This window comes from Suricata suricatta, chromosome X (assembly GCF_006229205.1).
Source record: "Suricata suricatta isolate VVHF042 chromosome X, meerkat_22Aug2017_6uvM2_HiC, whole genome shotgun sequence".
In the NCBI taxonomy this organism is placed as follows: domain Eukaryota; kingdom Metazoa; phylum Chordata; class Mammalia; order Carnivora; family Herpestidae; genus Suricata; species Suricata suricatta.
This window is the reverse complement of record NC_043717.1, coordinates 69,617,125-69,643,747: the sequence shown is the minus strand read 5'-3', so window position 1 is coordinate 69,643,747 and position 26,623 is coordinate 69,617,125. Positions and strand designations below refer to the sequence as shown.

Below are 26,623 nucleotides of genomic sequence, written 5' to 3'. Positions count from 1 at the left end.
AGATGGGGCAGGCAGACAGATGGACAGACAAGCAGGCAGACCAATATCAGGAAGATTCCAAGGTTCCTCTTTATCATCCATGCCCTGTGCCTCCATCCAGAGGGTTGAGGAAAAGCCATCCCTGCCCTTGGCCTCCTTCTCGTCTCTTATCAAACCCGAAGCTGTCAGCTTAAGAAAACCAAGTGGCTCTGCCTAAAACCTCTCAGGTTTTTTTTCCCCTTACAGAAATCATTAGGATGTTACAGCTCCATCCCAGCTTAGTTCTAGGCTGTAAGAGATGCTGCTAGGGAGCTGGAAGCTGGGCAGCCTGCATGCAGTCCTCCATCTGGAGAGTTAGAAGCTGAACAGAACACCTCCAGCCCTCTCCAAGAGGCAGCCCAAGCTCCTCCCCAGCACATAAACGCGCTCTGAACCCCACTCCAGCTGCCAGTCGACTGTGCCTTTAAATTGCTGCTTTAGGAGGCTGCATCTGGGGAGAGGTAGGAGGGAGAGAAACATCTTCCTACCAGTCGCCCTCCTTCCTCCCCCTCAAGACTCTCCAGGGTTTGGTGAGTGATTGCTGCCCAAAGAGAACCTCCTTTGGCTCCCTGGCAGGCAGGCAGGCTGAGGGCCTCCGGAGCCCCTGGGCGAGCCAGAGCAGAAGCCTGTAGGGTTATCCAAATCAGGATTATTTCCAGGGGAAAAGTTCTGGTCCCTGACTGGTAACGGCAGAGCAGAGGAGAAGAGAGAAGAACAAAGAGAGCGCACAGCTCCTAGCCTGTCCCCACAGAGTCCTTGTGAGCAGATCAAGTTGGAAGAAGGCTCTACTTTCTGAAACATTCCCTCTGCTGGGATATCCCACTTACCTTGGCAGCCAGGCTAAGAAAGGGCTCCAGGGTCCCTCCGGAATGACAACTCTTGTTCCTGCGACCCTCTCCTTCCTTCTCCTCTGGACCCTGCCAGGGCAAGTCCTCCTCAGGTGAGCAGAGTCGGGGTGAGAAAGAGGTGCATGCAAACATTGCCTGGGGGCAGCAGGGGCTTCTGGCAGTTTCCTTTAAGTTTACAAAAAAGCGTACGGGGCGCCTGGGTGGCTCAGTCGGTTAAGCATCCGACTTCAGTTCAGGTCATGATCTCACAGTCCATGGATTCAAGTCCCACATTGGGCTCTGTACTGACAGCTCAGAGCCTGCAGCCTGCTTCAAATTCTGTTTCTCCCTCTCTCTCTCTGCCCCTCCCCCACTCAGTCTCCATCTCTCCATCTCTCAAAATAAAATAAAGACATAAAAATATATTTTTAAGCCTACAGTCTAGAGGGCTCCAGGAGAGGACACACTCTTCCCCAACCAGGAACTAAGAGTCTTTTATGAGGAATGCCAAGGCCCCAGAGATGGTAGGAAGTCTTCTGCATGGGTGAGATCTTCCTGTGCCTGGGTAGGGGCTAGGTAGTTGAGCCCCAAAACGGAGGTCATCTGTCATGCCATCCTTTCTTGTCTCCCTACCAGCATGGCCACACACCACTCAGATTCCTAAAAATGACCAACATCTGCCAGTTGTCCAACAAAGAGGCTTCAAAGTAGCAGGGGTTTGCTCTAAACCATATCAGAATGAAGCCGGGCTGAGCAAACGTTGTCCCTCTGCAGTCACCCTGCCTGTGCACACGTGACTGTTTCCTGTCCTTGAAGGGGCACTAAGTAGAAATCATTTTCTGGGCTTGAGGGCAAGATATGCTTTCAGCTCCCTGTAAATGTCCTCCCATCCATTCCCACTTTCTCATGAGACCAGGAGCCACTCACTCTAGGTGTACACAGTGAGCTGAGAAGGAAAGATGGCTGTGGCTTGGGCTGAACTGGTCATAGGAAGGATGTCTCCCAAGATGGAGGGTGCTGGGTGCCATGGTAATATCCTCCTCCCCCTATCAATTCAAGGAGCACACTAGGACTGCTTGTCTCTGAGGAGCCTCCTGCCTCACTGCTTACAGACACACTGGCTGGCAGGCATGCAGGGATGTGATATATGTGGGGTGGCAAACTTAAGAGTGAAAAGTAGCCCAGAGTACAATGGCAGCTCAGCTGCCATTGGTAGGAGGATGCAGGCAGAAGGGGGCATGCAGTGGAACTCATTGGCCCTCCTGGAGGAGGGCCCAAGCTTTAGTGGCATCATTCCCACTTGGGCAATTAGAGCAAGGCAAGACCTTAGGAAGCCTAAGCCCTTCATTGTACATATGGAAACTGAGTCCTAGAGAGGGAAGTGACCTGTCCATGGTCACTCAGGCACCCAGTAGCAGAATCAGAGCTCTCCCCCTACCCCACCTCAGAGCCTTGCATGAGAAAAATTTTCAGCTCTGGAACCTCCCAGGTCCTACCAGTATTTGGAACTTTCCAGGAATGAAAGGGAGGAAAAAGTGGCTGCCCACAGTGATTCTGCTCTCAGGCTCAGACAAAGCAGCCCCAGAAAAAAGGGTCTGCGACAGGAGTTGGGGCCCAAGACAGCTAAGCCCATAGCCTGTCACAGGGTCCTGGGATTCAGGCCATTGGGAGAGGTGACCTGAGAATGGGGCCAAAGATGGTGGCGAGGGTCTGGCTGCTCCATGTACAAGACCATGTAGCCTCCCAGCAGGCAGGTGGCAGGCAGCCAGCAGCAGCAGCTGGCCAGCATGGACACCCTGTAGTGAAGACACAGACTTCTGCTTGCTCCATCACCACTGCCAGCCTCCTTGGATTTTCAGAGCCTGCTTAAGCCACCTGCTCTGGCAGCCTCTGCTTGGGGCCACAGTGGTCTCTGTTCCCAGGGTAAGGGCTTCCTCTGCTCAGGGGATTCAGAGAGGCAGGACTTTAGGACAACAGGGTATGGCTTCCACTGACCCTCCCCCACTCTGGTTCCCTGGCAGACCACCCTGGGCTGCTTGCATCATGGTGTTGTGGTAGATGGACTTAGTTTTGAAGTCAATAGCTCTGGGTTAGAATCTTGGCTTTACCATTTACCAGCTGTATGATCATGAATAAATCACTTTATCTTGCTGACCCTCAGTCTCCTCTTCTACACAAGGGGGATAATAATAACCCTTATCTGAGAGCACTCATGTGAGAACTAAACTAGATAAGGTGAGTAAAGTACATATCATGGTGCCTTAGCTATTTTTATTATTTTACTGATCACCGTGCCTATGATCTATATGGCCTATCAAGGTGCACAGATGTACTGGGGTCTGTTAACCCAAAGAGAATCAGACCCAGAAGGACAGTAGTCACCCTTCCTCCCAGACCCAGAGTGTGGCAACAGTAGTGGCTGTGAGACAGCTCTAGTGGCTAGCACAATGATGATGGGAAGATGGAGCAGGAGGGCCAGGCCCAGCCAGGAGTCCAACCTAAGCTTGGCCCTGAGCCCTACTTTGGCCCTCAAGGCTGAGCTCCTGGTCCTTAGTCTAGGTGTTGGCTGGTAAACAAACAAGCAGGCATGTGCAAGGGACTTTGCTGCTTTTAGAAGGAAACTTGTCAAGGTAGAAAGGGCCCAGCCTCTAGGTTAGGCCAAAGCACACTGGCCCCTCCTCAAAATCAAGCGGTTAGGGGGAAAAGATGGAAATTGACCTTCTCAACATAGCCATCCTTCTGGGAGTCCTTCTTGTGATCCTAGAGCCCTGATTCCTCACCTATTTTGTTGCCAAAGCGAATTTATATGCCTGAGGCTGCCCCAAGCATGAACTGAAATCCAGCTTAAAACAGTTTCCTGCTGAAGCAAACACCAGAAGCCAAGCCTCCCTCTCTAGAAGCTAGGTCCCTAGATCCTGAGTAGCTCAGCATGAAGGCCAAGCAACTAAAACTAACTCTCAGAGATGCAAACTGTCCCTGAGTCTTTCCCATCCTTGGCTAAGCAAAAACATTGCAGCAGCCACATTATTTCCAGTGAGCTGCCACTCTTCAAAGCACCTTCAGAAAGAGAATACTGGATGAGGCCCCAGCCTTCTGAGTTTGAACCCTGATCCTATTTCTCACCAGCTTTGAGACTTTGGGTAGGTCACTCCTCTTTTGGTTTGTGTGTTTATTAGTTCCACATATAAATGAGATCACATGGTATTTGTCTTTGTCTGACTTATTTCATTAGCATAATGCCCTCAAAATCCATGTTGTTGCAAATGGCAAAATTTCCTTCTTTTTACAGCTGAATAGTGTTCCATTGTGTGTGTGTGTGTGTGTGTATGTGTGTGTGCACATTTATCCATTTATTTGTTGATGGACACTTAGATTGTTTCCATATCTTGGCTATTATAAATAATGCTTCAATAAACATGAGGGTGTATATATCTTTTTGAATTAGTGTTTTAATATTCTTTGGCTATATTCTCAGAAGTGGAATTGCTGGATTACATGGTAGTTCTAGTTTTACTTTTGTAAGGAATCTCCATAAGGTTTTTTTTCTATAGTGACTGTCCCAATTTATAATCCCACAAGTCACTTTTCTCATCTGTCTTTGCCCCCATTATACTGAGAATTGTGAGGTTAAAAACATCTCATATATGTGAAAGTACTTTTTCAGGACTAACTATTGAGCTGCAGTGTTGGCTTATGGTTGTTGCTGTTCTTCTCATTTTGCAAATGGGTACCCAGGGACCCATCTTCTATCCTCCTACCTGATGGGGAGACCAGCCAGAGGTGTGTGGAGACAGGAAAGTAGAGGGTCTATGATAAATGCACACTACAGCTGGCCTCAGACTTCTTTATCTCTCCTGTTCAGAGTAGACTTGGCAAAAGAGGAAGTCAAATCTGGGACCAAAGGGCCCCAGTCCATGTCCCCCTCTGATTTCCTGGACAAGCTTATGGGGCGAACATCAGGATATGATGCCAGGATTCGGCCCAATTTTAAAGGTGAGAAGCAATCATCCTACAAAAACCCTTTCTTCCCCACTCCTTTTGGGAGCACACTGCCATGCTAGTTCCTATTGTCTGCCCCAAGGAGAGGAGGCTGGAGGGACACGGTTAGTTCTTACAGTTCAGAAGGAGTTTCCCCTCCCTATCGCCCATGGGTCTGTGTAGCTGGCACTGTCTTCTCCCAGAAGTGCCTTGGCCTTAAGCTCAGAGAGGGAGTCCTAGAACATGCTTCCAGACTCCTGGAATGGCCTGCCAATATGGCTGTGTTTTGCCACCTTTAGGACCACCTGTGAATGTGACTTGCAACATCTTCATCAACAGTTTGGGTTCTGTCACCGAGACTACTGTGGTAAGGAGTCTCCCTGTTCCCTGCTTCCATTGTAGTGTGAATGGGAAGCCCACCAGATATCGAACCTTTCTTCCTTCTGTCATTCTCTCCCTGTTTCGTGCTCATGGATAAGCCATGGGATGTCTGAAGTTGGTCATTGGGAGATATCTTTCTCCAGCCTGGGGTTTCAGTGGCTAAAGGCAGACTAGCCTAAGTAGCAGATGGCCAATCATGGGAGGTAGCTTGGTACAGAGCACAGGCTTTGGAATCAGACAAACCTGTGTTCAAATCCTGACTATCATCCTGTGTAACAAGTTACTTAAATCTCTCATTTCAGTTTCCCCATCTGTAAAATGGGGATCATAACAGTACCCTCCTCACAGTGTTGGTGTAAGATTCAAATGAGATGATGCATATTAAGAAATCACTTAGCACAGAGCCTGGCACATAGTAAGTGCTTAATAAATGTCTTTTCCTTTCCCATCTTTGTTATATCAGCCCAAAGCAGGATGCTTATCCAGTGGAAAATGTCCACTGCCCCTGAGATGTGCTCCCAGCATTTCCTCCTCATGGCCCTCTAGCCCATGTAGGCTTGCTGGGTCCCTGGAATAGCACTGACTCTGATGGGCCCAATCTGTGCACCCTCCCAGGACTACCGGGTAAATGTCTTCTTGCGGCAACAGTGGAATGACCCACGCCTAGCCTACCAAGAATATCCTGATGACTCTTTGGACCTTGATCCCTCCATGCTGGACTCTATCTGGAAGCCAGACCTGTTCTTTGCCAATGAGAAAGGGGCCAATTTCCATGAGGTGACCACAGACAACAAGTTACTGCGCATCTTCAAGAATGGGAATGTGCTCTACAGCATCAGGTGCACCTGGTGGATGGCCAGGAGAGTTTGGGTCAAGGGGAAGAAACCAGATGGAGGCTGAGGGGTGGGAAGAGGGTCCCCTATGCTGTACTAGGCCCCAGTAAGTTGATGTCACTTCTTTTTTACTGTCCCTGCCAGGCTCACCCTCATTTTGTCCTGCCCAATGGACCTCAAGAACTTCCCCATGGACATCCAGACCTGCACGATGCAGCTGGAGAGCTGTAAGTGTCTCTAGAGAGTCACAGAGCAAGGCCTGGAATATCAGGTAGTTAATCTTTCCCATGATATTCTAGATGAGAAAAGGGCAACCCAGAGTGGGGACTTACCCTTTCACACAGTCAGTTGTTAGCACAGATGAGACTAGGAGCCAGGACCCACTAATACCCAACCCAATGTGTTTTTCCATCCTCACATTGTTTACTGGTTTGGCTATTCCACAGGGTTGGGGAATGGGAAAGCATGTTGGTTGTGGGGAGTCATTTGAAAGATACCTTCTCTGCCAAAAGATATTCCCTTTCACAGTGCCTGGAGGAATTCTACCTTTACTCTCCCTGAATTAAGACATTCAAGATGCCTATAAAAATGCCAGAGTCGGTAGAGGGGTACTGAACCCTGATTGCTCATAAACATAACTTACAGAGAAACGAGAGAGGAAAATTCTAAGCATAAGACAGTGCCCAGAGTGTCAAGGTCAGCCAAGGGCTACTCTGTGGCAGGGGTGCCAGCTTTTAGGGGCTGCCCCGATCACAGAAAAGTCAAAGGATGACAAGTCTAGGCCATCAGCCATCTCCTGTGAGATCAATACATATACACTCAATTTTCAGAGAAGAAGGCTTATCAGGCTATTTCCAGCATATAATAACAGTGATGGATAGAATGTGGTCAGCTCTTTAGAGTTCATAAACCACTTTCACATGCTGGTTCTTATTACCCCCTCAAAGCAATTCTGAAAAGTAGGTGGAACATTTTACCAAAGGGGAAATGATTTGCCCTAAGTCACACAGCTGCTCTGAGTCGAGGCCCTACACTGGACATCTGTGAGCCTCAGTGTTTGTTCTCCCATTTCTACCTGACATACATGAATACGGTAATATATATTGCAGGAGCCTTTCAAACTGCTAGCTATCTGTGAGCAACTTGGCATATTCAGATATTAACTCTCAATATCTGCTTCAGTTCAGGGCCCTGGCTAGGAATCTATAGTATGCACATTGTCCCATGCATGACATGCAGGGTATAAACAGCTCTTTCTTCCCTGGGGTGAAGTGGCAGAAGCCCTAGGTCTGAGGCTGGCTCAGCTCAGGACATGTGGTTAGTACACATGCTTACTCCCTTGGGTTTGAGACATGGCAGGAGGTTCCTAGCCAGGTTCCTTGACATCTTTCCAACCCTTTTTGACCTGATTTCTAGGTCTGCCAGAATAACTTCTCTCTGGGCCTTTCTAAAGCTTGAGAACTAGAGAGAAGAAGAGTCTGGAATCTTTTTGATTTACCTGCTTAGGTTAGACCCATAAAACAATTTATCAAGTACCCTCTTCAGAAAGGCTTCCCTTTCCAAGACAAGCATAAAGCTCCTAAAACTCAGGCCTTAGCTCCTCATCTGTTCTTTCCTGCTGGTTCTAACCCTCTCCCTACCCCCACCCAGCACCACACTCTGCAGCCCTGTGCCATCTCTGTCACTTTTAGTTGGCTACACCATGAATGACCTCGTGTTTGAGTGGCTGGAAGATGCTCCTGCTGTCCAAGTGGCTGAGGGGCTGACTCTGCCCCAGTTTATCTTGCGGGACAAGAAGGATCTAGGCTACTGTACTAAGCACTACAACACAGGTAAAAACCAGGATCTTTACTGGCTGTGAGCCACAGAAGGGCCTCCAGATGGGAGGGAAGGGGATAAGGAAGCCAGCTTTTATTGAAAGTCCACTCTGTGCCAGATATGCTAAGTGTTTCATATGCCTTATCTCATTATGGTAGGAATTATCAGTTCCATTTTTCAGAAAGGGAAGACTAAGATTTTTAAGAAGTTAAATCAACTTTCCAAGTCATATACCTAGAAAATGGCTGATTTAGAGTTCAAATCCAGACCTAACTCCAAAGCCCATATTTTTGTCCCTATCACATTCTGCAGAGCAGACAGGCCTGTGCCAGTGAGTGACAGGAGTGTCCTACCTGTCCTGAGGCCAACATTGTGTGGAAAGTGGGGAATCTACTTTTGGGAGTAGCCAATGGCTCTGCTGAACCAGGAAGCAATAGGCTTCAGGGCACCGGCAGGCTTCCTATCCACACCTCATACCACAGCCACCATCACCGGACTCTTGAACTGGCTTATTTTCCCAGGTGTGAAATGTGGGCCAGGAAGTAGAGAAAGGTCACTTTTCCAGCTTGAGCATCTGCTCACTGTAGCTTCCCTAAGAGCTACTTGTTCCTCAGTTGCCCTGGCAATTTGGCTACAAAGTGCTATGACCCTGAGACAGAGGCCCGCAGCTAAAGAAGGGAAATCCTTGGGGCACCTGGGTGGCTCAGTCAGTTGAGCATCAAGTTCTTGATTTCAGTTCAGGTTATGATCTCACAGTGTCATGAGTCTGAGCTCCACATTAGGCTTTGTGCTGATAGCGTGGAGCCTGCTTGAGAGTCTCCCTGTCTCTTTGCCATTCCCCTCTGCCTTTCTCAATATAAGTAAATAAAATTTATCTTTAAAAAAGGAGGGAGATCCTCCTCTGGTGTGCTGACATGCTTTGGGTGCCACCCTATGAATATGCATGTTTGTGTATGTAGGGGTGTAGGAAGTGGAGAGAGAAAAGACCATTGAATTTAGGAAATGCTGGTGGGAATGGAAATTGGTAGAACTTTTATCGGGGAGAAAACTGGCAATTTGTATAGAGGTCAGTGTTTTTCAAACTTTGGTGGGCATTATATTTCCCTAGGGAGCCTGTTAAAATGTTGATTCCTGGACTCTGCCTCTCAGAGATTCTGATTATATGCACTTGGAGTGGTGCCCAGAAATTTGCATTTGAACAAGCATCCTGAGGTTTCTGATGCAGATAGGCCTAGGGGGCACACTTTGAGAAACTTTTTAAAAGTTAAATATTTTCCCCTATATGTTGATCCAGGAATCCCACTCCTTCAAATTTATTATAAGGAAATATTCCAAAATATCACATTGACTTTAGAAACCCCAAGAGGGTTCCTGGGTCACTGCTTATACTAGCAAAAAATTGGGACTGTTCTATATATCAACCAACATGACAGAGGTTAAGTAAATTACACACTGCATCTGCTTAGTGGAATATTATCCAGATGTTTAAGAGGATGCTTGCAAGATTCTTCTATTAAGATGAAAGTACAAGTGGAAAAGGCTAAGATTCAAAGTTGTATACACAGAATCATTATACTGTGGTAAAAGAAACAAACCAGAAGCATGTGCTTAAAAATCCTGGAAGGAAATATCACTAAACATTTCTAAAGTAGTATGATACAGTAGTTAAAGCAACAACTTTGGAGTCAGATAAAGCCGAGTTTGAATTCTGACTCTACCATTTACTATTGGGTACCCTTGACAAAACAACTTAATCTCTTTGAGCTTCAGTATCCTTATATGTAAATAGTAAATAATAATTTTACCTGCCCCAAAGAGTTGCTATGAAACTTTAATGAGATAAACTATATAAAGTCAGGGCACTTAGTAAGGGCTTCATAAATGTGAGCTTATAAATATTATTATTTTTCTCTACTTCTCAGTTCTTTCCTATACGAAACAAGTGTTAATTTTTTCAATTAAAAGTAAAACTACCACTACCCAAACTAGATGATAGATAGATAGATAGATAGATAGATAGATAGATAGATAGATAAAAAAAATGAAGGAAGGAAGGAAAGAAAATATGGATACCTAGTAAAGACATGTCATAGCAAGAAGCCTGGGGTGGGGTGGACTCAGGGAAAAATAGGAGGTCACAGCATCACATGGTATGTCAAAGCCATAATCAGTCATTGATGAAATTACTAGCCTTGAGGAATCAGGCCTGATAAGAGCAAACGTAGTCCAGAATAAAATAGCAATATATACATCCCCTGCTTTTTGCTTTGGTTATCCTAAACCTATGCCGCTGGGAGAAGCTCTGAGCTAGTGTTTTCTTAGCCTCATGGTGTGGGAAGCAGGGTAGAGTGAAGATGGCTGACAGAGGAGGCAGAACATTAGTACATGTGCTTTGGGCCAATGCACTTTTTGTTGCTGGGATAGAATGATGCTCCCTGATGCTCTCTAGGCACCTGCTACTTACTGTCCAGAGCTGGTTCTCTGTTGGACACTGTTTCCAGATGTTTTCTATCCAGCTCTTCTCACTTACTTGAGATACAGGCAGTGTTTATTTCAGTGTATTGTTGTTGCTAGAGAGCTTCTGGGGCACCAGCAAGCTCAAGCAATGCTGCTGAGATTTGGCCATTCTAAGCTCATCGCTTTGTTAATAATGATGATAGTATCAGCTATCTATGTGCTCAACACCCCAAGTACAGTATCTAATTTAATTCCTACAATGATGGAGTTGATATTGTTGTTACTGTTTTATAGGCAAGGAAACTGAAGCTCAAATAGCTTGGGTGTTTTGTCTGAGGTCACGTAGCTAGTATGTGGAAGGTTCAGTATTCAAACCCAGGCAGTTTGGCTCTGGAGCCCTTCTGTTCTTAATCCTCTTGCTGTGTGGTCACATGGAAAGCCCTCTGCTGGAAACTAGTGCTTGGACCAAGAGGTCAAGTCTTTGATGGCTGTTCTGACAGCTTCCTTAGAAGAAACTTCTGGTGCTCCCTGGGACTATTTTGAAAGGCTCATTTATTTGCCCAGCTGAGGTGCCCAGAGACTGACCTATAGAGATAGGGATGCCCTAGTCCTGCTTCTCAGGCTCAGCTCCAGGCTGGGGACTTGAGGCCTGATACCTCACCTCTTTTTCTACAGGGAAATTCACCTGCATCGAGGTAAAGTTTCACCTGGAACGGCAGATGGGCTACTATCTGATTCAGATGTACATCCCCAGCCTACTCATTGTTATCCTGTCCTGGGTCTCCCTCTGGATCAACATGGATGCTGCCCCTGCTCGTGTGGGCCTAGGCATCACCACTGTGCTCACCATGACAACTCAGAGCTCTGGCTCCCGAGTATCTTTGCCTAAGGTGAAGAGACATGCAAGGGAACATGCTTGCCACAGTGCTTCCCGTTTCCCATTCATCCCCTGTTCCCTTCTGATAACTATTTGCCTTGGATTTAAGGTAGAGGAGAGGCATTGAGCAAGAGTAGGTAGCCAGAGTTTTCTCTTCCCATACAACATACTGCTAATGATATTGCTAAAGCTGTGGAAGCTGAGGTTATGGGTGTTGTTTGGGTAGGGAATGAACAGAGACAGTGCCTGACTTACTCTGAGTTTTATCAGGAAATACTAGCATTTCCAAAGTCAAAAGACCTTTAGCAAGCAGAAAGTCCCACTCTCCCGTGGTACAGATGAAATGAATATAGCCCAGGGAGATAGAATAAACCTTCTCAAGGTCATAAGAAACAACATATACATAAGGATTTTAAACCAACATCTGTCTCTTACTTTGTCAGAAGTTGGACACTATTACAAAGAGCTCTAGAGAAAATATCCATCTTTTGGGATGAGAAAATTTTGAGGTAGCAAATGGCAGTTAATGTCAGTGGACTCTGAATGTCTGAGGCCTGGTGATGCTTTGATTACGCAAAGAGATTTGTGCTCATGAGACTGGGCCCAGGTTCTCCCTGCCTTTTGTCTTCATGTGGGGAATTAAGAGGTTACCTCAATGTCCTTACAGTCAGAAAGACTCTGAGATATCAGGGAGCAAACTGATTCATTCATTCGGTAAATATTTATTGAGCATGTATTATAGAGCAGGCACTGTTCTAGGCCATGGTGAAATGTGGGAAGCAAAAGCAAAACGGTTCCTTGTAGAACTTACTGTGAACATAGTCCCTCTCATTTTGATTTGATGGGAACCAGGCCCTGTGGTCTCCCATCTCCCAGTGCTTATTCCTAAGAGAACATTTACAGGGAACTTAAACAGGATGTAACCTTGGCATCCATGGTGAATTTACAAATTTGTCTTGGGGGTGTAGTGGTACTAAGAGTAGGAGATTGGAGGCAAGCAGATTTGAGTTTAAGTTCCACCCTCATCACTTACCAATGGCATTCTTAAGTAAATTCCTTACCCTCTCAGTCTCTTTACCTGGGACACAGGAATAAGAATATTACCTCTTCCATAAGGTTATTGGAAGAAATAAATAAGATAATGTATTAAAACAGACAACAGCATTTGACACCTAATAATCACTCAATAAATATTTGTTATTGTTAGGTGTCTGAGTGGAAAGAATGGAGTGCTGGACCTGGGGCTAAAGCAGCTGGTGATGTTCCCAATTATCATTGATTTGCTAGAAAACTTTTGAGGTAATCCAAAGGCCTCAAGTGATAAATGACGACAAAGCTCAGATTAGGGAAGTTGTCAGAAAGTGTTTCCTATAAATGTGTTTCCTAAATGGACAGGGATATTGAAAAGGCTCCGAGTGACAGACAGGGTATAGGCAAGGACGAAAGGGTCAGGTGAGGCTGTGATGGCCATGTTGTAGTAGAAGCCTGCCCTAGTTTATTGCCACTACCATGTAAGGAGATTCTTCTCTGATCCAGGGAAGTTGCAGTTAGCACCTTATTCTTACCAAGAAAACTTCCTTTTCTAGTCTCTTCCTGTGACCAAGCACAGTCTGTCTGCTCCTAGGAATCACTTAGTTTCCTCATTTGGAAAAAATGGACTTTGTTGGAGGGCTGTTTGTCTGCAGTATTTGGTGTCTTCTCATCATATTTTGATGACATTTTTGTGGTCTCATTGACAAGTAAGCAAAATATGTAGGCATTCACCCCAAACTAAATAGACTCATTGGCCATCCCACAAAGCAAGGGACTAAGTCAGGGAGCTTCTGTTCACTCTTGAGTTCATGCAACATTAGATATGGTGGCAGCCCTAAGGAAAGAAGGGGGATAAAGTCAGGGGCTTCTTAAAAGCACAGCAATTTCACTCCCAATACAACCCTAGTGTCCAGGATGAGAGAAGCAGAAGCTCACTTGTAATGGAATTTGGCCATTCCTCATGCTCCCAGGAAACCACACTTCCTTTGCCTTTATGGGGGCTCCCAAAGGCAATGATCACGGTCTCTTTGCCAGCTTTCAGTCTACACAACTCTGGGTGGCTCAGACCAGGATGAAAGGGCTAAATGAAGTTTCTGCCAGAGACTGGCAGAATTGACCTAACACTGCAGCAGAGAGAAGAGACCCAATTGCCTTGAGAACCTGTAATCTAAATGGCCCACTACTTCTGGGGCAGGTTTTAGTGATGTAGGCCAAGAAAGCAAACCGAATCCAGCAGAGACAAATACACTGCTATACCATCCAGCCATCCATTTAAAAAATAATTTCTATGTGCCAAGCACTGAGCTAGGCCCTGGGGATAGGATAGTGAACATAGTAGAAACATTCTCTGCCATCAAAGAGCTCACAATCTATTGAAGGAAATGGCCAGGTGTATTTGATGGATGCTAAGAAGGTATAGGTAACCTGGGCACATATCGCTCAATGTCACTCAACATCAGGGAAATACAAATCAAAGCCACACTGAGATACCACCTCACACCAATCAGAGTGGCTAAAATAAACAAATCAGGAGACTATAGATGCTGGCAAGAATGTGGAAAAATGGGAGCCCTCTTGCACTGTTGGTGGGAACGCAAACTGGGGCAACCACTCTGGAAAACAGTGTGGAGGTTCCTCAAAAAATTAAAAATAGAACTACCCGATGACCCAGGAATAGCACTGCTAGGAATCTACCCAAGGGATACAGGAGTGCTGATGCATAGGGGCACATGTACCCCAATGTGTATAGCAGTACTTACAACAATAGCCAAATTATGGAAAGAGCCTAAATGTCCATAAACTGAAAAATGGATAAAGAAGACATGGTTTATATATACAATGGAATACTACTTAGCAATGAGAAAGAATGAAATCTGGTCATTTGTAGCAGTGTGGATGGAACTGGAGGGTGTTATACTAAGTGAAATAAGTCAGTCAAGAGAAAGACATCTAGATACCATATGTTTTCACTCGTGGATCTTGAGAAACTTAACAGAAGACCATGGGGGAGGGGAAAGAGAAAAAAAAGTTACAGAGAGGGAGAGAGGCAAACCATGAGACTATTTCCACCTGGGTGGCTCAGTTGGTTGAGCATCCGACTTCGGCTCAGGTCATGATCTTGAGATTTGTAAGTTCGGGCCGTGCATCCGGCTCTGTGCTGAGAGCTCAGAGCTAGGAGCCTGCTTCGGATTCTGTGTCTCCCCCTCTCTCTGCCTTTCCCCCACGTATGCTCTGTCTCTCAATAATAAATATTTAAAAATTTTTTAAAAATACAAAAAAAAATACAGAGAGCAAACAGGGTTGATGGGGAGTAGGGGAGAGGGGAAAGTGGGTGATGGGCATTTGTTTGGATGAGCACTGGGTGTTGTACAGAAACCAATTTGGCAATAAATTATATTTTTAAAAATTATCAAGGTTGGGGTGCCAGGTTGGCTCAGTTGGCAGAGCATGTGACTCTTGACCTCAGAGTTGTGAGTTCAAGCCCCACATTCGGTATAGAGATTACTTAAAAAATAAAGTATTTTTTAAAAACAATAGGTAAATGAAAGAGAGATTGTCTCCTTGGGAAACCACTGAAATAATTTATCATGGGAGAGTCACAAACTGCAAGAGGCAAGATGGGGCTGAAGAAGTAAGCAAGGGGCTAAATGTCTTGCTAAGCAGAGCATAGACTGTATTTTAAAAATAATGGAGTGTCATGAAGGGTTGTAAGCAGAGGAATGATATAATCAGATTTACATTTTGAAAATAAATCTCTGGCTGTGATATGGAAAACAGATTGGAGGTGGCAAGCATACATGCAGAGAGACCATTTAGGAAAGTGTGGAGTCATCCAGATGAGCTAGGATAGTGAGTGGATGGATTCCACAGATATTTAAGGTATATTATTGACACACTAATCATTAATAAGACATTATTCCTGTGCTTGAGGTGTCTTTTCCTTTGATCGTCCAAAGCCCTTCATGGACCTCCCTTGTCATTACCTCATTATGGATTTTCATAACACTTATTTGCCATCCCTGGAGACACAGTGGGACTGGGAGATGGTGAATGGAAATAGGATGCCCTCTTAATAGAAGGCAAAGTGAAAACAATAAAGGATGCTTAATCCCTTAGTGAATTTGCCTTAAAAGAGAGCAGGTCATGGTGGGGGGCACTTGTGGGGAGAAGCACTGGGTTATATGGAAACTAATTTGACAATAAACTATTATTAAAAAAAAAGAGAGCAGGTTTTCTCAACCTTAGCACTATTGACCTTATAACTGTTGTGTGTATATATGTTTATGCGGGTGGGGCAGGGGAGGAGTCCTGTGCATCGTAGAATGTTTTAGCAACGTCCCTGGCCTCTATCCACTAGATGCCAGTAGCAACCCTTCCCAAAACTGTGCAACCAAAAATGTCTCTAAACATTGCCAAATGCCACTCAGGTGAGGAGGCAGGGGTTGGGGGGCATCATGAATTAAGAACCACTAAGGTGGAAGGTTTATCCAGTGAGACCTGCTCTTTACCTGGAGCCTGTACCACCCTTGCTGCCCAACATAGCTGGTGAAAGAGGTTGTCTTTCATGAATCCTACTCCTACTAGGGAGTCCCATGAGGTGGGTTCAGCAGCTCAAAACTATGTAGTCCATCTGGTTGAGGAGGTTAAAGGACTTCATAAACCTAAGTTCTGTACCTCTCCCAGACCCACCCAGCCAAAACTCCATTCCAGGAGAGGTAAGTGTTCAATCTTCACAAGAGAAATGGGAGATAAAAGTACTTAAAGGTTTCCAAAGCAGGTAGTGAGAGGAGAGCACTAAGAACCAGATAGATAAATACCAACAATGCCTTGAAATTAGAGAAGTGTCCATAGCTGGGGGTTGAGTGGCATTCCCTTGGGCCACTGAGCTAAATTCTTTAGCAGGGCCTCTCATAAAGAGCAGCAGAAAAAACACAGGATTAAGAGAATAATGGGGGTGGAGGAGGGAAAGGAAGAAATCCCTAGTCTGATATTATGACTGTAGCCTCAGTGAATAGCAGTGACACTGAATTGAAAGCCCAGAACCCCCAAATCCTAGTGCCAACTTCTCACTGGGTAATCTTGGCAAGGACTTTTCCTCTTTAGGACTCAAGTGTTCTCACATGTCTCACATGAGCATAACAAACCCTGCCCAATTTCCATCAGAGGTGTGAGGACCCTAGGAGATAACAGAGGGCAAACAAATGCAGTGTACATTTTCATTGCTGTTTATTGAAGGAAGAGAATCAGAAGGAGATAAGAATGAAAAGAATAATAAGCAGAAGCAGAAGTGAGAAAGGAATAAAAGAAAGGAAAAGAAGTGTAGGAAGGAAAGGGAGATGGAAGTGGAGGGTGGAGAGTGCAGAGAAGTAAAGGATGATGGGTAGCCCAATCTCTTTGACAAGGGCCTTCAGGCAATGGGACGTATTGTGGAAAGCTTCTTTAAAAACCATGAGAAACTCAGGATAAAACTGAAGAATAGGCAGCTGATATGGGCTGGCAAACCACTGGATAGGCCATGGAAGGGCTCCAAGAAGGTTGACTGTTCTGTTGGTCGATGTTGCAGGTGTCCTATGTGAAGGCAATCGACATCTGGATGGCTGTGTGCCTGCTCTTCGTGTTCGCTGCCCTGCTGGAGTATGCTGCTGTCAATTTTGTCTCACGTCAGCATAAGGAATTCATGCGACTTCAAAGAAGGCAGAGGCGCCAATGCATGGTAAATATTACTAGGGAGGGGCCCACTTCCTTTCTCCTTTGAACTCTTTCCTCCCTACTGCTCTGTCCACAAACCAAGACCCAACATAGGGCTATAAGGTCTAGACAGGCAGTCAGGAACCCTATATTCTAGTCCTAGGCTGGTCACAGATAACCTAAGTACCTTAACCTCTTTGATTCCATTTCTTTATTTGTCCACTGAGACATTAATCCCTGTAGGGCAGTCTAATAGAGTGAGTAAGAGCATGGACATACAGGGGTGCCTGGATGGTTCAGTCAGAAAAGCATGCAACTCTCAGGGCACCTGGGTAGCTCAGTCTATTAAATGTCTGACTCTTGGTTTTAGCTCAGGTCATGACGTCACAGTTTGTGGGTTCAAGCCCCAAATCAGGCTCTGCGCTGACAGTGCAGAGCCTGCTTGGGATTCTCTCTCCCTCTCTCTGCCCCTCTGCTGCTTGCACTGTCTCTCTCTCAAAATATACTGTTTTTAAAAAGAGCATGTGACTCTTGATCTCAGAATCACAAGTTTGAGCCTCACAATGAGATTAGTTAAAAATAAAATGCTTTTAAAAAACACTATCGAGGTAAATGAGAGACACAGAGATATTGTCTCCTTGGGAAACTACTGAAATGATTTATCATGGTATAAATACATTTCAAAAAACAGCATGGACACAGTGCCTGGCACATAGTAAACACTGAAAAAATGTTAGCTAGTATTAGAACCTTATCAAGTTAGTCAATATGAGATTACTTTGAGAATTACTAATGGTTGCCCCTGGCTCTCCCCTCACCCAGGAGAAAGGTACCCCAGGTTGCCATACATTGACTGGTGGTTAAGAATTCAAGAGTCAGGTATTGGTGCCTTTCTAGGGGAGCATTATAAAAAGGGTCCCCATAGCTAAGGTGGAATTGAAAAACCACTACTTGCCTCTTCTGGTTGTTGGATTTCTTCACCTTGATCTTCATTGGGCACATCAGAGTTGTTGGGTGTGAGGTGTTGTTTTCCCTCACTCATGTTTGTTAATCCCATTTCTTCTACAGCAGAATGATTAATCACCCAGAGGGAACAGAGATCAAGTTACCCTGACAACAGAGGCAGTTTGCCCCTCCCCATTGCCCAGACAATAGGTACTAGGTAGTTCTCATGACAACAGAGGTTCCTGGGCCACTCTCACAGAAGCAAGTGACCAATTATGAGCAAGGCCAAAAGCCTTTGCTGAGCTATATACTGGCGGCCTAATCATCAGAGTTCTGGTCTATCTTGAGCTCTGACTCCTTGTTTTCTGCCCAGTTTGGAGGCTTTAAAGCCAGAGGAGAGGCACATATGACCTCTGGGGGGAGAAAAAATGATGCTCTGACCCCACTGGCTCTAGCCTGTTGGGGCTATTCCAGCACTAAGACTTCTCTCTCTTCCTAATACCCCACCTCCCACCTCAGCTGCTTCTGGGGTGCCCTGACCATATGTCCACACTAAAAATATCTTTAAAACTACCTGTGGGACCTCGTGTCTCTGGCTAAGATCCCTTTCTGCTGAAAGCAGGGCTCCTGTTTCATCTATTGTTTTGTCAGAATTCAGTTCTTGCCTGGACTTTACTCAGGCAGTGAGAAGCATGCCCTCTAGTGGATTGATCCACAACTGCATCTCCTTGAGTAGGACTCCTTCAGGAGGCTTAAAGACTTTTCTATACCATGCTGAGGGTTAGAAAAAAATAATATATAGACTTGACAGAAGGGAAAGAAAATAGAATGCTCCCTTTTTAAAGTTAACTGTCACTACCCCCTCTTTAGCTGTGTTAAACCTGCCTGCAGGTACCAAAATCTTATCTTTATAGGGGTTTTAATCTTGATGCGTTCTCAATGCCTACTTTGAAAAAGAAGAGCAAGCTGCCAACCAGTTCCAGGGTCCTTTTGCCAGCTAAATCGCCTCTGTGGGTGTCCTAGAAACAGAGGACTGCTGCGATTACTGTAGAGCTACTCCAGGTTGACACTAGTCCTGCCTCCTTCCCTGCACTGCTCCAGCCCCCAACTGCCCACAACCTATTCCCTCCTGGTCATATATAGGTTGATCCTCACATCATAATGGAATCTGTCATAACCAGTGCTCAATTATTACAAAGTTATGACTACGGCCTGGGCCCTGTTTAGGCTCCTGAATGCTGCCAAAAAGTGGGCTGGGCTTATTACTAATGTAAATAAAACCTGAAAATCAAAACCTGTGCCATTAGCCCATGTCCCTTTTCATGTTTCCTAAAGTCATTATCATCCCAGTGGAACTGTAGCAGGAATCCTGGAGGCCACCGAGCTGCCTGGAAAAGTTGATGCAGAGTTCATCTATTTCTAGAACCTCTCTCTGGGCCATGCTGTTCCAGCTAGAAAGGCAGCAGTCTTTGGTCTGAGAGGAGCCCTCTTACGGGAAGGAAGAGCACCATATGATTTTCAGGGAGCCCTTAATAAAGAGCAAGTTAGGAGTATTTTAGAAGCCAGCTAGCTGTTCATCCACTTCCAGGCTTAATCATGTTCTCCTCTAATCTCTCCTCAACCACCAATCTCCACTGCATGGTGATCTCTTTTCATGTCACTGTCTAAAGTGGTTTAATTTCTTTTCCATACATTTCTGCTTTGTCTTCCCAGCTAGGCTATGAGCTTCACAGGGAAGGGTCTGTCTCTGTCTCTTTTTTTTTATATCAGCAGGCCTTAGCATTTGGCTCTGGACACAGAAAGCTGTGTTACCCATTCTACCAACCTTTGCAAACCTATTGGAGAGGGCAGTATTTCAAGCTGGACAGAGAGGAAGAATAAGTTGAGAAATGGAAGAAATTTCAAAGTACTGCCAAGTCCTCTCAGGGGCTTGGTCCTAGAATCCTGCTTGCCTCTCTCTATCCCCCAGCACTTCCCCCCCTCTCCAATCTCTTCTTTGCATTCACTTCAATACATTTCACTGAATACTTATCACTCTTTCCTATCTCCACACCTTATTTACCTCCCACATTGTTCATTCCTTCCCCAACTTGGTTTTTGAATGTTTACTCTCTAGTGCCCCAGCCATCCTCCCCTATAGATAGCCGCAACAAAAATATTCTATTTCAATAGCAATGGAAGCCACAAAGTGGTGTTTAAGTCTCCAATGTCCTTCCTCCCCCCCCCCCAACACACACCTCAGAATTTGGCTTAAATAGAGAATACTCATATCCAAGACCCCAACCCTTGGATTTCAGGCCACTTATCTTTGCTTGCCAACTGCAAGTGGCACAATATGTCAAAATCAAAGAGAGCCAGGGGCAGCTTACTCTAGAGGTCATTATTTTTCTCCCATGTGAGATAGCTTTTTTTCAGCCTGGGAAATTTTTCCAAATAATTTCCTTTAGATTTACTATGACTGGAGAAAAGAAGTAAACAAATCTATAGAAACAGAAAACAGCACTTGGATTCAACTTTCTCTTTCAGAGCCTTTGGCAAACAAATATATTCCATACTTTTATCCTCTAGCTGAGGAGCTGAGAAGCTGAGGAGATCAGAATAAGCAGTGGGGAACTAGGGTGTGAAGGACCCTGAAATGGAAAGCAAAAGAGGAAATAACTTTTTTTACTCCCTCATGTTTCAATTACTTGAAAGACATTTTGTTTACCTCTGGTTCTTCATTTCTAAAATGGGTCCAGCAAAAACTCCATGTAGGAAAAGTATAAAAGTGAACTAGAAAATATAGGTGAGGTGAGCCAAAGCCTTTGGTGACAGGTTATGGAAGTAATTTTGAGCAGACAGCTAAGGCTGCCCCACTGCAACTCAGGGTCAAAGCGCAACCACAGTCGTGAATTGCCTCTGGCCTACACACATACAACTCTCCACAGAGACTGGCAAAATCAAAGATTGGGTAGCGAAGCTCTCTGGTTAGCAGACTTAGATTCTTCCCTATGCCAAAAGTGCCCCTTTTTCTAGAGGCTGAAGGACATCAGGCCATTGTGCACGGGTGGGGCAAGGAATAATTATTTTTCCTGCCAAGTACTTTGTAACTGAGTAAGAATCTCTTCTGAGTAGGCTCTTCAGTTTGAGACCCAGAGACGATGCTAGTCATGAGGACAAAGCCATTCCCTGTCCTATATTCTGTAGCATGTGGCTCATCAGTCCATTCACTCATTCAGCTGATATCTACTGGGTGATTACTGGATACCAGGCACCATGCTGGGGACATGGCAGTGAACAAGACCAATGCCCTTTCCCAGTTTGTCCTATGAGCCAACAGGAAGCAGAAAAAGAGATGGAATTTGTTGGTAAATCTATGGCCTGAGCTTGCCTGTCCCTGATGCCCAGTGACAGGCTCAGCTGTCACAGAATTATTACATTCTAGTTACGTAATAATCAAGGGCTACTGGGACCCATCACACCAATCAATATCTCACCTATGAAGCCACTTTTCAGTGTGTTACCATAGCTGCAGAGGTCCCATTACAAAGACCCTCTGATGTCCTTCTAACTATAAAATGTGTGTGAGTGAAATCTACTTTACCCACATTTTATGTATGTGTTTATATATATGGCATATCAATTCAGTATATGTGTATACTATTCTGTTTTAGCACTGAATGTCCTGAGTCTCAGAAAGCCCCCAGTCCTGGGCAAACCAAGAATGTAGTTGGTATCATCCCACAAGGGGGCATTTCACTTTAGGTGATTTCTTAGATAACTGAAGCTTTTACTCCTTTAACATCAACACTTTCAAAAATTGTAACCATCTTTGAATAAAGTATTTTAGGTCTAGTATGTATTTACCTGTCCTCTATTTTCCAGGCGGTGAACCATCACTTCTGATGGCAGTGTGCGCTTTAGAAGTAGACAAAATTAGGCGTGTCTGGGTTGTATGTAAACTAAGAGTAGATAGGGTCTGAACAACGGCCTGAAGGGCTCTCATATGAGTAAAGCTCTCTCTATTGATCACTCAGGGGCTTTGGTCCTTACTCTATTTCTCTCCACATCTCCTTCTTTTTCTCTCTCCCTCTCCCCCTTCCTCTATGTCTATCTTCTCCTCTCTCTTTCTGTCCTTACTTACCTGGCGCTCTAGCTATTATAGCTACTTACGGTTATCCACTGACTACTGGATAAATGAACTTTGTGTAGCTGCTACATTACTTAGTGCTGATATAAAATTTACTTCCCCAGTGCTAATGTGTTCATCATAATGCATATATTGTATAAAAATGGAATATGTATTGGGTAATAAATGTTACCCTAGATGTACTGACCCCTTTGTCAAAATCTGCTGAGTTGCAGAGAGCACATGTATCTGCAATAGAGTAATCAGCTTTACCCTAATTTGGATGACAACTAGGTTATTTAAAACTTTTGGAGTTTTCAGCTTTAAATGGGGATAAACAATTTTTTAAAAGATACTGCATATAAGGAGAATTAGTCGTACAGCTTTGAACGTCATTAAAATCAAGTTCACCAAGTCTAAATATCTTAACTGTGCATTCTCAAGGTTTTATTGTTCTGTTTATTCTGTTGATCACCAGTCAGAGATAACTTGGCATTGATATCCTTCTCACAGTGGATTGGCACTTCATTGGGTTTTAGATGGCTTTAAATGATGTCGTGCATTTTAGGGCCACCTGAGTCGCTCAGTCGGAGTGGCATCCGACTTCGGGCAGGTCGTGATCTCGCAGTTCGTGAGTTCGAGCCCCACATTGGGTTCTCTGCTGGCAGCTTAGAGCCTGGAGCCTGTTTCAGATTCTGTGTCTCCCTCTCTCTGTCTGCCCTTCCCTCACTCATTCACTGTCTCTCTCTGTCTCAAAAATAAATAAACTGTAAAATAAATTTAAATGTTATGCATTTTAAAAAGGCATCTTGGGGTTTACCTGCCCATGTACATTGGTTTATACCATATGTACCATGAATAGCTGCTGAGCATACATCTATCTCATGAGTAGTTTTGTGGCCATAAAAAAGCAAGCAATGGTCCTCTGTACCCAGTCACCTGTCTGCACAGCATCATCTATGAGATATTTGTGGGTGGCCTGGTCTCTATCCCTATGCCTTAGAGTTGTAACCTCAAATGCTGTCTTTTCTGCCATGTAATTTTAGGAGGAAGACACCATCCAAGAAAGTCGCTTCTATTTCCGTGGCTATGGCCTAGGCCATTGCCTACAGGCAAGGGATGGAGGTCCAATGGAAGGCTCTGGCATTTATACCCCCCAACCTCCAGCTCCTCTTCTAAGAGAGGGAGAAACCATGCAGAAACGTTACATGGACCAAGCCAAGAGGATTGACACCATCTCCCAAGCTGTCTTCCCTTTCACTTTCCTCATCTTCAACATCTTCTACTGGGTTGTCTATAAAGTGCTACAGTCAGAAGATATCCACCAGGCACTCTGAATGGGGTGAGAGTTACGGGCTAGAAAGTCCAGCTGTTGGCTTCCTGCTTCCTCCAGAGTAGGCTTCCCCCTCCATTAGATTCCATCAGGGGCTTGGACAGTTCATTTCTAATCTCCCACTCAGAACCTCAACAGTCAATTCCAAAGCTATGCGGGTCTACATTGTATGGTGCTAATAGTGGCTGTACTTAGAAAGATGGCTTATCTGCTCTAATCCAGTTTTGTCCATGCTATCCCATTTCTCATGAGAGTAAGGTTTGGCTGTGTTCCTGGGTCCAGGATGACCTTCTTCCCTTGCTGGAGCCTCTCTGTTTTCCAATTCTCCAGTGGAGATTTTTCAGATCATTGCTACTGTATTCTGGCATTTGTTATCTTAACCTGTACCACTCTTCATGCTGCTACCTACCACCCACAGCCTATCCTTTACTCTGTCCTCTGTTCCTCCTACCACAGGCTCAAATAGGGAATCTTTCCCATCCACAAGTGCTGCCCTTTGTGACCCAGTCAGTTTTCCTTAACTGTGGGAGGAAGGCAGGGTGACAGGTTCCCTACCTCTCAGCAAGGTGGGAACAGTCATGGGCTGCACTGAGGTAGGGCATTGCTATATGACTCAACAGAGACATCATCAAATCTCCTAGGCTGTTCAACACTGTCAGAAATGGGGTCAGGAATCTTGGACTCTCAGAAAAGCCACCCTTCCAGATTCATCTGAACATCCAGGTCTCAGAAACATTTGTTTTATTCCCTAACTAGTATGGTGGCAGGGTATGTTTGGCTGCTGGGGAGTGTAAAATGAGAAAAATGTTTATTCTTTAAGAAACTTACTCAATGATGCTAGACAACTTTAAAAAAAAAGTGAAATCCAAGGTAGTAGGACATGGAAGGAGTAAAATATAGAAACTATCCTAAGAGAATCTTTTGTTGGCTGGGCTTTCATTTGTTTCTTCTTTTTCTCCAAAGCCTCTATTTCCCAGGACCTTCATTTTCAACTTGCTCCTTAACCTTCTTTTAGTGAGCAAAAAGAAGTGCTATTCAACCCTGTCCAGGATAAAGTGGGCTTCAAACTTCCTGGAAAGGAACTAGGCATATAGAGGACCCTGATCCTGGACAAATATTGACTTGGCCAACCTCAGGGTAGTAGTTGTAGAAGTTAAACAACCCATAAGTTGGAGTTATGTCTTAACCCTTCTCTTGTTTCTTTTCTTCCAGAGTGAGGAAGGGTGGCACTCAGTTGAAGCTACCAGAAATGTCAGAATAATCGGATGTGGAAGAGTCCATTTCAGGCCTAAAATACCACTGGGACATGGGGAAGCATGGGTCTGGTATGCTGAATCCTTTGGAATGACTCAACTATGAAGAACTGAAAAAGATTAAAGTACAGGGTAACAGGTGGAAGATGGGTGATCTAATTATCTCTTAAATATCTTGTCCTTTTCTCTGGACCTAGAATAATTACCTATGTGAGTCTAATCTCTCTCTCTCTCTCTCTCTCTCTCTCTCTCTCTCTTTCATTCCTCCCACCCTGCCCTCCCTCTTTTCTTCAAAATGGTGTTCCAAATTGAAAGTCAATAAATCCAATGACCAAAACAAATCCTATAGTCAAAGCAATAGCTCACCTCTTTCTTTCCCCCTTTTTCTTATTGAGCTTGTCTGCTCTTTTCCATTCACTGAGATACTCCTCTCGTCTGTCTCTTGGCTTTCAGGAGAGAATTTGGGATGACCAGGGAAGCTGGACCAGAAATTAATCTTACTGATGATATTAATTATAACTGGTGCTGACGAGATTCAAAACTAAAGGACTGGCTTAAGGGAGGAGATTAAATTAAGAGAGCAGAGAGTCCCTATTTTCCCATTTCCTCCCAGGTAGTGCCAATCAATGAGAGGCCACAAGCAATATCCCTTTGAAAGGAGCAGAGAGTATCTCTTTGATACTCTCCATGGCAGGGCTGGAGTGTCAGGCTGCTGCAGCCCGGAGACGGGGGTAGTGGGGGGTGGACTATGGAGATGAGTTTACTGCACAGAGCTCTACTTGTTATAGATCTTGTCCAGCTGGGCCAACTGCACAAATCTGCCCTGTTGGAAGTCTCAAGAACAATGCCCTGGAGACAGCTACAGCACTGAGCAATAGAGCCTGCCCAACTGGGACTCAGTGCATCAGCTGGTGCTGGGAGCCACAGAAGCCAAAGTACCAACCAACATAATAGCCCAAAGGAGTTCACAAAGCTACTCAGAGGCAATGCCAGGTGGAAGGTACTGTCCCTCCCTATCAGAGCCCCCAGGTGGAGAAGGGAGACATATGGTGTCAGAATCAGGTGGAAATGGCTTTCATTTTCCTCATCCTTACCACACATATATGGGGGAGGGGGGATGGGATAGCTGGGTCCCACTGGAAGCATCTGACACCTACCAATCCATTCAATCATGAAATTCTTGAACATGGGCCCTTTTCACCACAGTGAACTGGCAGAAGTAACAGAAGAGACTCACTAGAAAGTGACTTTCATTCACCCTCACAGTACTCACCCCTCCAGAGACCCACACTACTTTCTGCTTGGATCATATATCAAAGTGATTTTAAGTTTTAAAACAGCATTTTTTCTTTTTTCTTTATTTTTTAAGTAGGCTCCATGCCCAACATGGAGGCTGAACCCTGAGATCACGAATCATATGCTCCACCAACTGAGCTAGACAGGCACCCCAAAACAGCATATTTTCTAAAGGGGGGGAACTTCCTACATAAATAAAGTGCATCAGGTCTTTTCATTAATTGATTGTTAATTTTCAATGTCAGTTAAATATTTTATACATATATTTTTCCAGAGAAAAGGCAGTTATTGTTATGCAGTTGTTAAGGCTATTTGAGCTTCCATTTTCCCTTCAGTTTGCTCTGCTCCGTGGAAAACCAGTAGCCTGTCTTCCTCTTTCCCCTCAATCCACAAGCAGGGCCTTTTGCTTTCCCAGAATTCACAGTCAAATCAAAAAGAACTTTTGATGTGGAAGAAAGGTAGTGAATACAATATATTCCTTTTACCTTCTCCCATAAGCTTTTTCCCCTACCTATCACTAAAGAACTGACACTTCTAGTTGAAATATTAAGTTGACTCTTGAAGTTATATTCCCTTTTCACTGACCCATACAAATATCCCAACTTTGTCCAGAACCTATAACCTCCTGGAAATTTTTGTACATGTCCCCACTTGCCTCTTGCCATTCCTGATTTATTATTCTCAACATTGTAATTATTATTATCTTATTTCTGGCTGTCAAAATCTTAAATTTAAATCCACTATGTTGAGATTAAAGATCTTCCTAGGCTGCACTGCT

General features: G+C 44.7%; 1 protein-coding gene across 1 annotated transcript; it reads left to right on the top strand.

The window, feature by feature from the left end:
- Window positions 1–520: 520 nt before the first annotated feature.
- GLRA4 (glycine receptor alpha 4) lies at window positions 521–24,863 on the top strand. The gene is made up of 10 exons (XM_029931047.1): window positions 521–958; window positions 4,708–4,838; window positions 5,123–5,190; window positions 5,820–6,043; window positions 6,182–6,264; window positions 7,729–7,869; window positions 10,988–11,202; window positions 16,786–16,935; window positions 23,010–23,305; window positions 24,509–24,863. Exons 1-9 carry the CDS (start codon window positions 888–890, stop codon window positions 23,298–23,300), a joined length of 1,374 nt encoding a protein of 457 aa, XP_029786907.1. The 5' UTR covers window positions 521–887; the 3' UTR covers window positions 23,301–23,305; window positions 24,509–24,863.
- The last annotated feature ends 1,760 nt before the right edge of the window (window positions 24,864–26,623 follow it).

What these genes read in the sequence shown, in the direction of transcription:
- GLRA4 (XM_029931047.1), top strand. Translation starts at nt 888, where the DNA reads ATGACAACTCTTGTTCCTGCGACCCTCTCCTTCCTTCTCCTCTGGACC. An exon ending in CCAGGGCAAGTCCTCCTCAG is followed by an intron (nt 959 to 4,707) that starts GTGAGCAGAGTC and finishes TCTCCTGTTCAG; the next exon opens with AGTAGACTTGGCAAAAGAGG. An exon ending in CACGATGCAGCTGGAGAGCT is followed by an intron (nt 6,265 to 7,728) that starts GTAAGTGTCTCT and finishes TGTCACTTTTAG; the next exon opens with TTGGCTACACCATGAATGAC.